The sequence below is a fragment of the Apaloderma vittatum genome, unplaced genomic scaffold, assembly GCF_000703405.1.
Source record: "Apaloderma vittatum isolate BGI_N311 unplaced genomic scaffold, ASM70340v1 scaffold17505, whole genome shotgun sequence".
Lineage (NCBI taxonomy): Eukaryota > Metazoa > Chordata > Aves > Trogoniformes > Trogonidae > Apaloderma > Apaloderma vittatum.
This window is the reverse complement of record NW_009716674.1, coordinates 1897-14258: the sequence shown is the minus strand read 5'-3', so window position 1 is coordinate 14258 and position 12362 is coordinate 1897. Positions and strand designations below refer to the sequence as shown.

The window sequence follows — 12362 nt, the reverse complement described above, 5'->3', positions numbered from 1 at the left end:
CAGTCCCACAAAGAACGAGGAGCTTTATTTTGCACTTAAGAGATTTTTTTGCATTCTTCTGTTTAGAAGGGAGCTGCCTACATTGCTTGGCTGTTACTGGTCACGTCAGGCTGTTCGGTACTCACTGGCAGTAAGTTTTCACGAAAACCACCTACCTTTGCATCAGCATCTCACCCTCTCTCCTAACTTGGAGGCAGGGATGGGTAATTTAATTCTCCTAAGCTGTGGAGCAGAGGTCTCCCCCTTGTCAGATGTTGGCTACGCAACCTGTTCTCGAGGGACTGTTCTATACTGTGAGAGCTGAAAAGCAAGATTGTCCATCAATTTTAATTTTTAATAGGCTTTGAAAACCAGGAAAGCTGTAGAGGATTGGAAAAATGCCCGCCTGCCTCCCCCCCTGAAAAAATTACAAAGTACAAGTAATCAAATCATAAGTCTGCTATTGTGCCATCAATCCTGAAAAAAAACAATGGAATATATATATATCTATATTTTTAAAGCTATAGTGTCCAGGCAATTTACTAAAAGCTCTCTAATACACTAGAGTTGGCCATTGCACAACATGTTTATTAGGGAACCGAACTGATTCTGAAACAATAAGACACATTAAAGAGATTAAACTTGGCTAACTAGTAGGTCTTATAATATGACTATAACTGAAAAAAACATTAATGATTGTGTATATTTTTATTCAGTTTGAATGTGTTCCCAGGTCTGAACTATTTAATATTTTATTAGAACTCACAAAAAAAAGCCCAGACTCCTGAAATGATCCCAGCTCATGCAAACTGTGACGTGTAAACAACAAAGAAAACTCCTTGAAGCCGGCAAAAACATGTCTCATTGCTGCCAAAGTCTAGCCATCATCTAGAATAGCGCTTCTCAAAATGTAGTACTCTGCTCTGTCAAAAAGCAGATGTAAAAAAACAAAATGCAGAGGGTGATAGAGGACAAGCAGGTGGGCACAGATGCTGGGTACAACACCACGGCCGAAGGGTTTGGCTGAACAAAACGTGGGAGGTGCAACTGCAATGGGAATATCACATTCAGTTCTGACAATCATTCTCCAGCAACAGTGGTGAAAGAACAAAGTAAATTCAAATAGTCACTCCAGTAATCAGAGGACTGAAAAACAGAGCCTTTATAGCGATCACTTCAGAAGGACTATCCATTTAACTCACCAAAATGTGAAGTTAAGACAGAGCAAACGTGTAGCTACAAAGCAAAGAAGAACTGAAGGACCTTGAGTTCCTTCTGTTAGACACAGAGACATGTTAAAGCCTGATGGCTAAAAACATGACATGGAAGAAAGTGGCAGGTTTCCAGTAGCAAGGGTACTACCACTAGAACACTTCACCTACTGCTTCCAATGGATTCTGTCCTCTTTACTTTTCTTGTTAGCACAAGATTGGAATGTATGACTAAAAATAGAAATGAAGCTTGAATACTTGAAGTAGGATTTCATGCGTGTAGGTGCTATTGCTTCGTTGAGCTTTCAGCTAATCAGAGTTTTAACCAATACAAATCTCTGTAAGACGATAAACAAATGCTGCCAACACAAAACTGACATTAGTTAGCTCACTATCCATGTTTAGATCCAGGGTAACTTGATAGCTTTCAGCATCTTCCAACTGGAAAACAGAGGGGAAGAGTAAAACTTACCCTGCTACAGAGCAACTCTCAATTTTTGTCAGATTTGTTTTCTGGCAATTCACTCCTTAGAAAGAGCCTGGTTATTTCAGCCACCTCAAAGCATTATCTTTCAAAGTATGTTGGGTCAATTCCCATCGGACAAAGCTATCCAGCAATTAGAATAACTGGGAAGTCCAAGCTCCGTTTCCCAGGTCTGCCGCTGTGCAATAATGAACCTTTCATAACTAAGTTAAAAAAACCCAAAAAACGCAAACAACACAAAACCTCACAACAAATAGGACATTTTCCAAAGCTTTAAAACAATTTACAGCACGTCCCTTCACAAGGAAGCTTCTGAAAAACTGCTGAAAGATGGTCCCTGTATTTACACCTGTGTTGTGATGCCACGTCTTCTAGAGTTACAGAGAGGATGCTAAAGTTCAAGACAAGGTTCAGGGCAAGTTTTTCAGGGAGCTGCAAGGCCAGGTAGGTTTTTGCAGATGCTTGCTTTTATTCATGGCCTTGCGTTCTTAACTTGTCACACCAAGGGAGAAAGAAGCTATTGGAATAATCTTTTTAACTATGCAGACTGGGTGGCAGACATCTTGGAACCAGGGAACAATGTTAATTTTAAAAATTCTAACCTCCCTGTTAATTTGAAATCTAAAATCTAGAGAACCTTAAACGACAGAGTGTGCTAAATTAAGTACCTTCTCTTCCACCAGCAGAAGGATTTCTTTCCCAGATCTGAAGATGTTAAGCTCCAAGCAAATGCATAGTTTGAACACCTCAAATTTGGGAATAAAACCAAAGTAACTGAGGAAAGGAGGACCTTCCTATTTGTGTGACAAAGGGAACGCTCCAGACTGCAGACCAAGGCAGCTCCTAAGGCTGCCATGACCAGAAGTGTCATAAGTCACTTCCCAGGCAGATTATCAGCAGAAACACTTACCACTTACAATTAGAAACCAGCTCCTGCGGATATAGCTGCCAGAATTTCCAATATTCAACATGACCCTGGAGGTAAACTGTGTATTTTAATTCTCAGGATCTTCCAAGGCTTGTGCTGGATTGACAGACTCCTTGAAAGAAAACCAACATATTTCACCATACCCATTTTTTATCTGTCCCAACAAAAAAAAATTACAAACCAAAACAACTTCTGAGAATTACCTTGGTTTGAAAATTACGCATCATAAGACACATTTACCAAAATAACAGAAAAGAAGCAACATCTTTAGGGGGCTGGTTAGCTCAGTGGTTTGAGCATGGTGCTGGCAACAAGGATCAACACCGAGGTCGCGGGTTCAATTCCCGCTCGGTCCCCATGTGTTGCCTGGTCTAGTCGAGAGGTGGTGTCCCTGCCCAAAACAGGGAGGTTGGACTAGATGATCTCTAAGGTCCCTTCCAGCCTAGGCCATTCTATGATTCTATGATTTATTAAGTCAAAACAGACAGCAAGATTTACAAACAAACAAGACCAAATCCTCCAACTAAATTAAATGCTGCTTCCTATAATTAGAGATTTAGCTTTGCCGACAGGGACTTTCCAAGAGTTACTGTCCTAAGGACTAGCACACTCAGGCCCACTTTCTGCCAGCAAACCAGACTCAATACAGAAGCAAAAAAGAGGGTTCTCCTAAGGCCCGGACTCGATCCCAGGCAGCCTGTGTCTTTCAAGGATTGCTTTTCCAGGACCAAAGTCTGGGCAGGATATTTACATCACTCCAACATTCAAGCGTGCCTCTGCTGAGCACCCCTTTGCCACGGATACAAGCACCTGCTTCCACCCCGACAGGCAGTGGTGACCTTCTCATGTTGCCACGTGGGAGGCAAGCAGACAACATGGTGGAGGTCAAAGGCCCCAAAAAGAACACAACCTTTCACGTGCTAGCCTAAAAACATTTCAAATTTGTATTTCAGTTTCAGAACCAGGTGACTCAAAGTTTTAGCAGCTGTCATTTGCTTTCCATTCCGAATATAAAGCACAGAGCTAGCCAGAGCTCCTCTCCAAACACAAAACAAGACATGGTAGCAGGCGGAGAACGTGTCTGTTCATCACCCGTGAGCAGATCAAGAGCTACAATTACTGTGCCATATGGAGGACGCCCCTTTCTCTATAATAAGAGTAGAAGCATTGAACCATATAACATACATATGTAGTGCCCGAAAGAGAAACACAAGGCCAAGCCTTTGACCAGACAGCAATAGGTCCTGTAATGAAGATTTAAGGCTGTTCTGTGCTAGGCAAATATACGTCAAAGAGAGATGAGGTCCTACAGTCACAAAGTAAAGCCGAGCTGTACAAACTGATCTATGAGCAGTAAATGTGTGAGCAATATATTTTTGTCCTTCATTTCTTTCTCTTCGTCCCAATGATTTTAAAGTTATCTCTTCCCCTAGAAAGCACCTGCCAGGAGAAAAGCAAGATGCACAGTGGCATTAAAACCATGCACATGGCAAGTTGCCTGTTTTTAAACAGAATGGTTGAGTTTTCTCTGCCTTTCCTGTCCCTGCTGGGCTTGAGAACAAGGGCAGAAGGGCAAGAATGCACAACTGCATAGTTCTCAATGCATTTCTTAGACAGTTGTTGAATTTTCACCCAAGTGAAATTCTGCATTCTCACACATCTGACTGAATTTGTACATTAGCTTAAAGCAGAGACTGCTGACCTTAAGAGACAGGTGAAACAATGTTTTAAAAAAATAAATCTGAAAGGGTAAGGTAGGCCTCTGTAACAGCACAACTACATAACTTGAAAATCAAGGAAGTTCAAATCTCATTATCCCCCAGGACCTGATTTTCCCCCACTTTTTTTTTTTTTCCCCTCCAGAGGAAGGGACAGGGACAAAGGAGAATGACAAGCACAGACCTAAGGCAGCAACCCTGACCAAGGCACTGTTTCGGAAAATGTTGTAATTCTGTATTGCAGTACAGCTAGAGCACTGAAAACATTTGAGCAGCTGCAGACACATATAGCTGGTCAAAAGTTTGTCTGCAAGCACATTTCAATTTGATATGAAAATTATGGTACCATAAATCTCTTAGCCCCACTGAATAACAGCGTGTCCACGAGAGCACATAATCAAAATTAACATACAAATGAAACAGCAGGAGGCAATTCTTTTAAGGCCTATTCAGCTAGGGGGTTTTTTTGTGAACACTGCTTTGTTTGTATTTAGCGTTGATGCAAGAGAAAATAAGCTAGCTAAACTGAAGCTACATGACACACTTAATACCATTTAACTCAAAAAAAAAAAAAAGTGCGTAATAGAAAGCCAAACAACAGAAGAGACAAAACAAGTAAAACACTCGACAAGATAAAAATGCATGCATATAAAACTGTATTAGTACAGCTCAATACACACAGAATAAGTGCACTTGTTTATTAGGAAACAAGGTAAATAAGCTTTAGGGACACATAGTGGTCTATTGCAGAGTTTAATCTCAAATACAGGAAAGCACATGTCACCATTTTCTTCCTTTTTAGAAAGCAGAATTGTTTGTTTCCCAAGTTAAGTCACTTGTAGTTTGATTTCGCAACAGACCTGAAACGAAAGCATTGGTAAGGCCTCTCAACAGTTGAGGTCAGCTGGTAATGCTTTTGTTTCTTTTTAATGAAAACTGTTACCTGCTTTTTTGGTATTATACGATAATCAAGCTCCCTGCCTAGCTATAAAAGCGTTTTGTTATTTATTCATGAAACTTGAATGACTGTAACTCCTCAGCAGGACTTTATGTTGTGTAATTTAAGCATTACATACAAGATAAATACCTCGAGGTGCTTATTCAGCTAGTATTGTCTGATCACGATCAAACCCACAAGTGCCCGAGCTGCTCGGTTGGTACCCAGAGTCCCCTTGTCCTGCAACAGCAACATCACCTCCGACACGTCCACGTTACACTCAGTGATAGGTGAGTCCAGAAGTCATCGTCAGACCTGCCAAGAGTAAAAGGCAAGGAGAACACTAACAACTAAGCTAAGACTGCTACTGAAAATAATTAAGTGTAGATTAAGGTATTCAGAGAAGACCAACTCCCTGAGGCAGCACAAGACAGAGTTGGCAAATGTGAAAGCGTAAGACACTGATAATTTCCTGCAAATCAAGCTCATTGTTGAAATGTATCTTAAACATTCACAAAACGTACTTCATATTTGGCAGCAAATTATAAGTCTGTAAAAGAAGAAAAAGAAACACAAACCCAGAACACAGAAATTCATTACAAAGGATTTTAAAAAACTTGCACCACACAAACCTTTCCAAATATATAATACCCTAATTTAGTACGGTATTTCTACAGAGGAAATACTTGTTTTTAAGCATGGCTAATATCAAAAATAATTTGTTATCTTGGCATTCGCTGGCAAAGATGAAAGAGATGCCACAGGCATTAACTCAGGGGACAAAACGCGGTACTTAATAATATCAGAATGACACCATAATATGTGAATATTACATTACTTGGGACCATCAAAACTTCCTGATAGGCCAAGAGCTAGTCACAGGCAGGATAAAAACCTCCCTGGTTATCATCTATCCTTTCTTTCAGGTATCTGAACATGTCAAGCTGATGGTAATCAAAACGCTGGTAACTTCCAGCATGAACACAAGGAAAATGCTATACTTGCAAGGAGAAATACCAATAGAACTACCATGGCAAAGTCAGAGAAAAAAGCCTGTCTGTGTAAGGTCTACCTCAAAGCCCCCTCTTCTGATTTAAGGAATCTAAACTGAACGTAGAAAATAGTAAGCAAACAGAGAAGGGCACTAGCATTCACACAATCTCTAAATATTATCTGAAATAATATCTCTATGAAGAAACTATCATCTCTGCCTTTGCATTTATGCTCAACGTAGCAAATCTGGAGTGTATCTGTAGTGTAAATGCTACCAGCAAACTCTATTTAGCAAGCAGAGAAAGAAAACAGAACAACAAAACAAGTGGCACTCAGAAAAAAAAGAAAGAAAAAAACCCTCCAAACCAACCTCCCTAGTATTACGTTTCAGTAATGCTGTGGTTTGAGCAACTGATGCTGCACATCTGTATCCTTAACAATTGTGTCAACCCTGTGATACTGACTTCTCCCACTTAATGTTATTACAGCAAAAAAATGGGGGAAAAAAACACCACCAAAAACATCACCACCAAACAAGAAAAAAACCAAAACATCAACCCTTACAACTACTTACACAACTGTCCCTCTTCACATTTGTTTTCAGCTAGCTTGCTCTAAGGCATCATAACAGAAACACCTTACCCATAACACATCAATTATTTAATAAAGGTGAAGGTAAAGCTTTGAATGAAATGCAATTCTTTCAAGAGAAATACGCAGCTACAGTTTATGCAGTCACTGTATTGATTCAGTTTCAGTTTACACCAAGATTATATATTGTTCCCTTAATAGCTGACCTACAAATTAACTATTACAAAAACACAGCCTGAAGAAGAGGACATAAACCCTACTAGTAAGCATAGATAATGCACTTTGAGGCCCTGCATTCTTAGAAGTTAAATTCTTCCTTATGTAGTACTCCAAGCACACCATCAGGGTGTGCCTTCCACTTTTCAATTTTAACAGTACTTAAGAATAATATAATGATTTATCTGAAATTTGTTTATTATGCTTCATGTAATTCACTATTCCCAATACTAACAGCTAAAGCACAGATGGTTTCAGACACAGGATACAATAATGTTGCAGCAAAAGGACAACAGTGAAAAGGTGTCGAAGACATGGGAAATTAAAGTTTTATTGTATACTGACAGTAACTAATAGGAATCAGCATTTCAGTACTGAAGTGTAGGAAGCCTGGGGAAAGAAAGCTTAAGTGGTGAAGGAGAGGTTCTGAACACAACAGCAGCACTCCTTCATATTTTGGACTGTGCAAATACAGCATTACTAAAATACTTGTATTTACAAAACAGAGTTAAGGAAACAGTAGATAACTAGGTAACAGTCACAGGCCTGGCATCATCCGGTTAAGGACAAGGTTTCTGCTACTCATGGAAAAGAGTCACGTGTAGAGTTCATGCTCTAATGCTACTCTGCAGTTTACGCTAGTGTTGCCAGCTTGTCAATTAAATCATCAACAGTATTCACGAGAAGTTTTGTATCCTCCTTCTCGCTCATCCGATGCTGGCCAACTTTGCGGAGGATAACATCCACATCTTTGCTCAAAACACGATCAGCGACTTGCAGAGAGATCTGCCAAGGGACATCACCATCCTTCATGCCATGGATAAGTCGCATGGGACACGTTATAGGAATAGGACTATTCAGCACACAGTGATTTTCCGCTTCTCTGATAAAGTCGTATGTCAAGGAGTAATATCCTTCGTCATTATGCTTTGTTGGAAACTTCCATTCACCTTTTTCTTCTATTTCTTTTTGCGCCTATAAAAGAAAAAGAGAGCAAAGAATAGACAAGACAGATGTTACAAGTTCTTCAGAGTGCCTCAACTTGTTTCTGTTCTAAATACAGTAAATCCTCCCCATGCATAACACTTCACTTTTTTCATTTTTATTAGCAGAGAAGGTATATTCCTGTTCATCTTCCAGCACCTGAGAAGACCAATCTCCTACTACCGTCTCACAAAAGTTACTCTACACATCTTCCCTGCAAACTAATCTGGTTAGTATTCACCAAAGAAATTTAGTTTCTCAGTCAGAATCTATCAGAGAGAAAAAGATGTATAGACACAATGAACAGTAAGTCTTTCTGGATTCAGACAGGGAGAATTTTTAAAAAAGGAATTTTCCAGCAATCAGTCTTTTCAGTCTTTGCCGTAACAGTTGTGTCTAAACACTGTATTTCCAGAATCTTACCTTAGTCGTAAGTAGTAATACTAACCCTATGAAGTGCCTTAGAGAAAAAATAATCAGGAAAATATTTTAATCATCCTAAAGTATGAGTTCTTTATTGCCATATTTGTCAAATCGTAACACCTGGTTTACTTTCCTGAAGACTAGACATTACCATCATCAAGTAAGCAACTTGGAAAGAGACCTCCCACCACCTTAATTTTACAGTCTCTACAAATACACTTATCTGAAGAATTCCTTTTCTACACACACAACCTGTGTCAGGCTCATCTCACCCAATGTCACCTCAGTTACTTCAGCAGCTACTTCTCCCCCTTTGAAAGCACAATGATACAATTTGAATGCAAATATAAGGTATTCAATGCTGAAATCTAATTGACTGCTTGAACAACAGGGATCTGACATCATAACCTTTATGCCACAGTAACAATATAAAAGTATTCTAGGTAGCGCTCGCACTAGTTTCACATGAGAAGCACAGTATTTCACGGACTGCAAGATTAATCTAAATATTCAGCTTACCTCCACCACAAACACAAAAACCTTACCAGAAGACTTGCAGGAAAAGCACAATTTGAGCAACAGATTTTAATAAAAACTTGACAGATTTTGAGATTGCAAAAAGCCAACCACCAACATTTACCTCAATGGGAAGCTTCTTAAAAGTTGTTACAAGATAGTCTGCTGCCACAGCTACTCCAACTAGAGCAGCTACTTTATCTGGACGTGCTATCGCAGCATGAAGCATCAGCCACCCACCCAAGCTGGAGCCAACCAGAATCTGAAAAAAGGAAAAAGAAGATATTGTTTTCCAGGAAACAGCTACACGTTTTTTCTTCTTTTACAAAGTATCAATTTGTATTTTGTTCAACAACTTAAACCTTGGGCATAATCCTGCTGTCCTTACCCAGGCAGAACTGCTGTCACCTCCAGTGGAAATTTTGCCTGAGTAAGCACCACAGAATCTGGTATTTTATTATTCTTTTTGTTTGGCATGGCTGGTTATTGCTGTCTGAGACTGAAACACTGTAAACAAAATGAGAGTTGAAACAATTCAGTATCACATGTGTATTTCATGTTTCCTTCTTAAAATAAATGCACATGGTAAAGGCTTAGTACAGCAAAAGAGGTCACCAAAACAAACTCAAAATACAAAATTGATTTAAATACAATACCAGGTATTTCCCAGCTGCAGGAAATTTCAGGTTTCTCACAGTCATTCCTAAGGTAACTGAAAAAAATCAAATGCTACTTCTGGGTTGGTTCTTTGGCTTTGTTTTCTTCTTTTTTTTTAAGCTATTTTATCATATAGACTATCTTAATTCATTACATTTCTGCAAATTCTTTAATTAATGCATCAGCATGGGACAGTGACACACATTTTCATGAAGAGGGCTGTGCTGCACTGAAACAGTTCACAGTCCCCTGTCAGGTGGAAGATCCACCATGAGGATTTCTCAGACCCCCTGGGACAACAGCCCTGCTCTGCGCAGGATGTTCTAGTCAATAACCTCCAGGAGGTCCTGCCAAGCCATGTTTCCATGACTTTGTGATCTACCTGCCTGCAAAAGAGGTCTTAAAAACATGACCTCTCAAATGAAAGTGAGCAGGTGTCACCTGTTAAATAGAAGCTACTGTTGCCCAGACCTATTATGGCATATTTTTCTTTAGTATTCTATCCTGAGGATAAAAAACATTCTATATTTTAAAATAAAATACAACCTGTGGTCCATCTGTAAGTTCATCCAGTATAGACAGAACGTCTTTTCTCCACTTCCCAATTGTACACTCCTCAAATTTACCATCTGAACTTCCACATCCTGTGTAATCAAATCTGAAAAAGTAACCAGCAAAATGAAAGTCATACAGCAACGTAGAAGCTAACTAAACAGTACCATTTAATCAAATTAAATGGGACAAGATATCGTAATGAATATTTTCTTACTTGGTCCTGTATATCACTAGCATCAGAAATCACATGAAAAGAGGTTTAAACACAATTAAATTATGCAGCCTCCTCTTACCATTTGATATTACAATACTCAAATTTATCAGAAGTCACAGAATCATTAAGGTTGGAAAAGACCACAAAGATCATCAAGCCCAATCATCAACCCAACACTACTATGACCATTAAATTACATCCTGAAACACCATGTCTATATGTCTTTTGAACACCTCCAGAGATGGCAATTCCACCATTCCCCCAGGCAGCCCGTTCAATGCCTCACCACTCTTCCTAATATCCAACCTGAACATTCCCTGGCACAACTTAAGGCCATTTCCCCTTGTTCTGTCACTTGCCACTAGAGAGAACAGACCAATTCCCGTCTCACTACAACCTCCTTTCAGGTCGCTGTAGAGAGCGATAAGGTCTCCCCTCAATCTCCTCTTCTCCAGGCTAAACAGCCCCAGATCCCTCAGCCGTTTCTCATAGGACATATGTTCCAAATCCTTCACCAGCTTGGTAGCCCAACTCTGTACCCTCTCCAGCACCTCAATGTCCCTCTTGTAGCGAGGGTCCCAAAACTGGACACAGCACTCGAGGTGAGGCCTCACCAAAGCCGAGTACAGGGGCATGATCACCTGCCTGCTCCTGCTGACAGCACCATTCCTGATCCAGGCCAGGATGCCATTGGCCTTCTTGACCACCTGGGCACACTGCTGGCTCATGTTCAGCCGGCTGTCCACTCCTCGCTGGGTGGCTCTCCCGCCTCGCCTCCCCAAGCCTGTAGCGCTGATGGGGGTTTTTGTGAACTAAGGGCAGGACTCGGCACTTGGCCTTGTTGAACCTCATACAGCTGGCCTTGGCCATCGATCCAGCCTGTCCAGGTCCCTCTGCAGAGTCTCCTCACCCTTGAGCAGATCACTCTCACACAGCCTGGTGTTGTCTGCAAAATTACTGAGGGTCCACTCAATCCCCTCATCCAGATCATATCCCTCAGATATTCCCCAGACCTAAAATTTCCATTACAGACAAAAAAACCCAAAACACTTAAATTGTAAAGGTATTTCTAAAACATATAAACTCTCTTTAAAACGCTACACCCAAATATGAAGACATATAAAGTTCATAATTCAAACTAGTCTATCAAAGGCGAGTACCACCAAGCACGTGCATGTTGTTCAAAAACCACAGAAGACACTGGGTTACTTAATGAGATTTGGCATTTAAGAAGTATGCTTACAGCAGCAACTTAAAAAAACTAGAACTCCAGGTCCTTTGTTTCTCATTTTTGTGCCTTTCAGAATACATTCTCTTTATTTACTTCAGTCTCACTACAGACAGAAATCCTACATATGAAATAGAAGACACTTCTTTGCTTGTGTACAGCACAGCACACTTTCCAATCCAAATGCCAGTTTACACACTTTTTTTAAACCCCTTTCCCCCCCTCCATGACATTTGTTTGATTTTCTCAAGAACAATTCTCTGAATGTACCTGATGAAGGCATGACCTAAAGAGCTGCAGAAATCTTCAAGAGCAGTTGCTTTCTGGCCATTCATATTTGAGTTAAAGCCTGGAAGGAAAATAACCCCTGGACTCCTGCCTTTTAGTTTATGATAAGCAAGATTTGGTCGATCTGGTCGAGTAAGAAAGCTGATCGATGATTTCAGCCTGCAAACTAACAAAAAGAGCTATTTAGCACAATCATCATGATAACCTTGACAGATATAAACCTACATTCTCTGTAAGTACAGAGCAATACATTACATATATCACATAAGAAGTAACAGAGTTGACCACTGTAGACCTATGATTTTCATATGCATCTCCAAGAGGCCCAGATATCCCACTACATGATTTGGTGTATTCTTGCTGGAGAGGTTACATTATTCCAGCATTCAGATTGTTCTGTTTATCCAGAAAGAAACTGCACCTTCCAAACCTAACTATTT

General features: G+C 40.1%; 1 protein-coding gene across 1 annotated transcript; it reads right to left on the bottom strand.

Moving 5' to 3' along the window:
• Positions 1–7690: 7690 nt before the first annotated feature.
• Positions 7691–12101, bottom strand: ABHD10 (abhydrolase domain containing 10; the record flags this gene model as incomplete). Its single annotated transcript, XM_009869638.1, has 4 exons — positions 7691–8032; positions 9105–9242; positions 10184–10295; positions 11905–12101. Coding segments are annotated over 4 exons (789 nt in total), but the record flags the coding sequence as incomplete, so codon positions are not given.
• Positions 12102–12362: the final 261 nt, after the last annotated feature.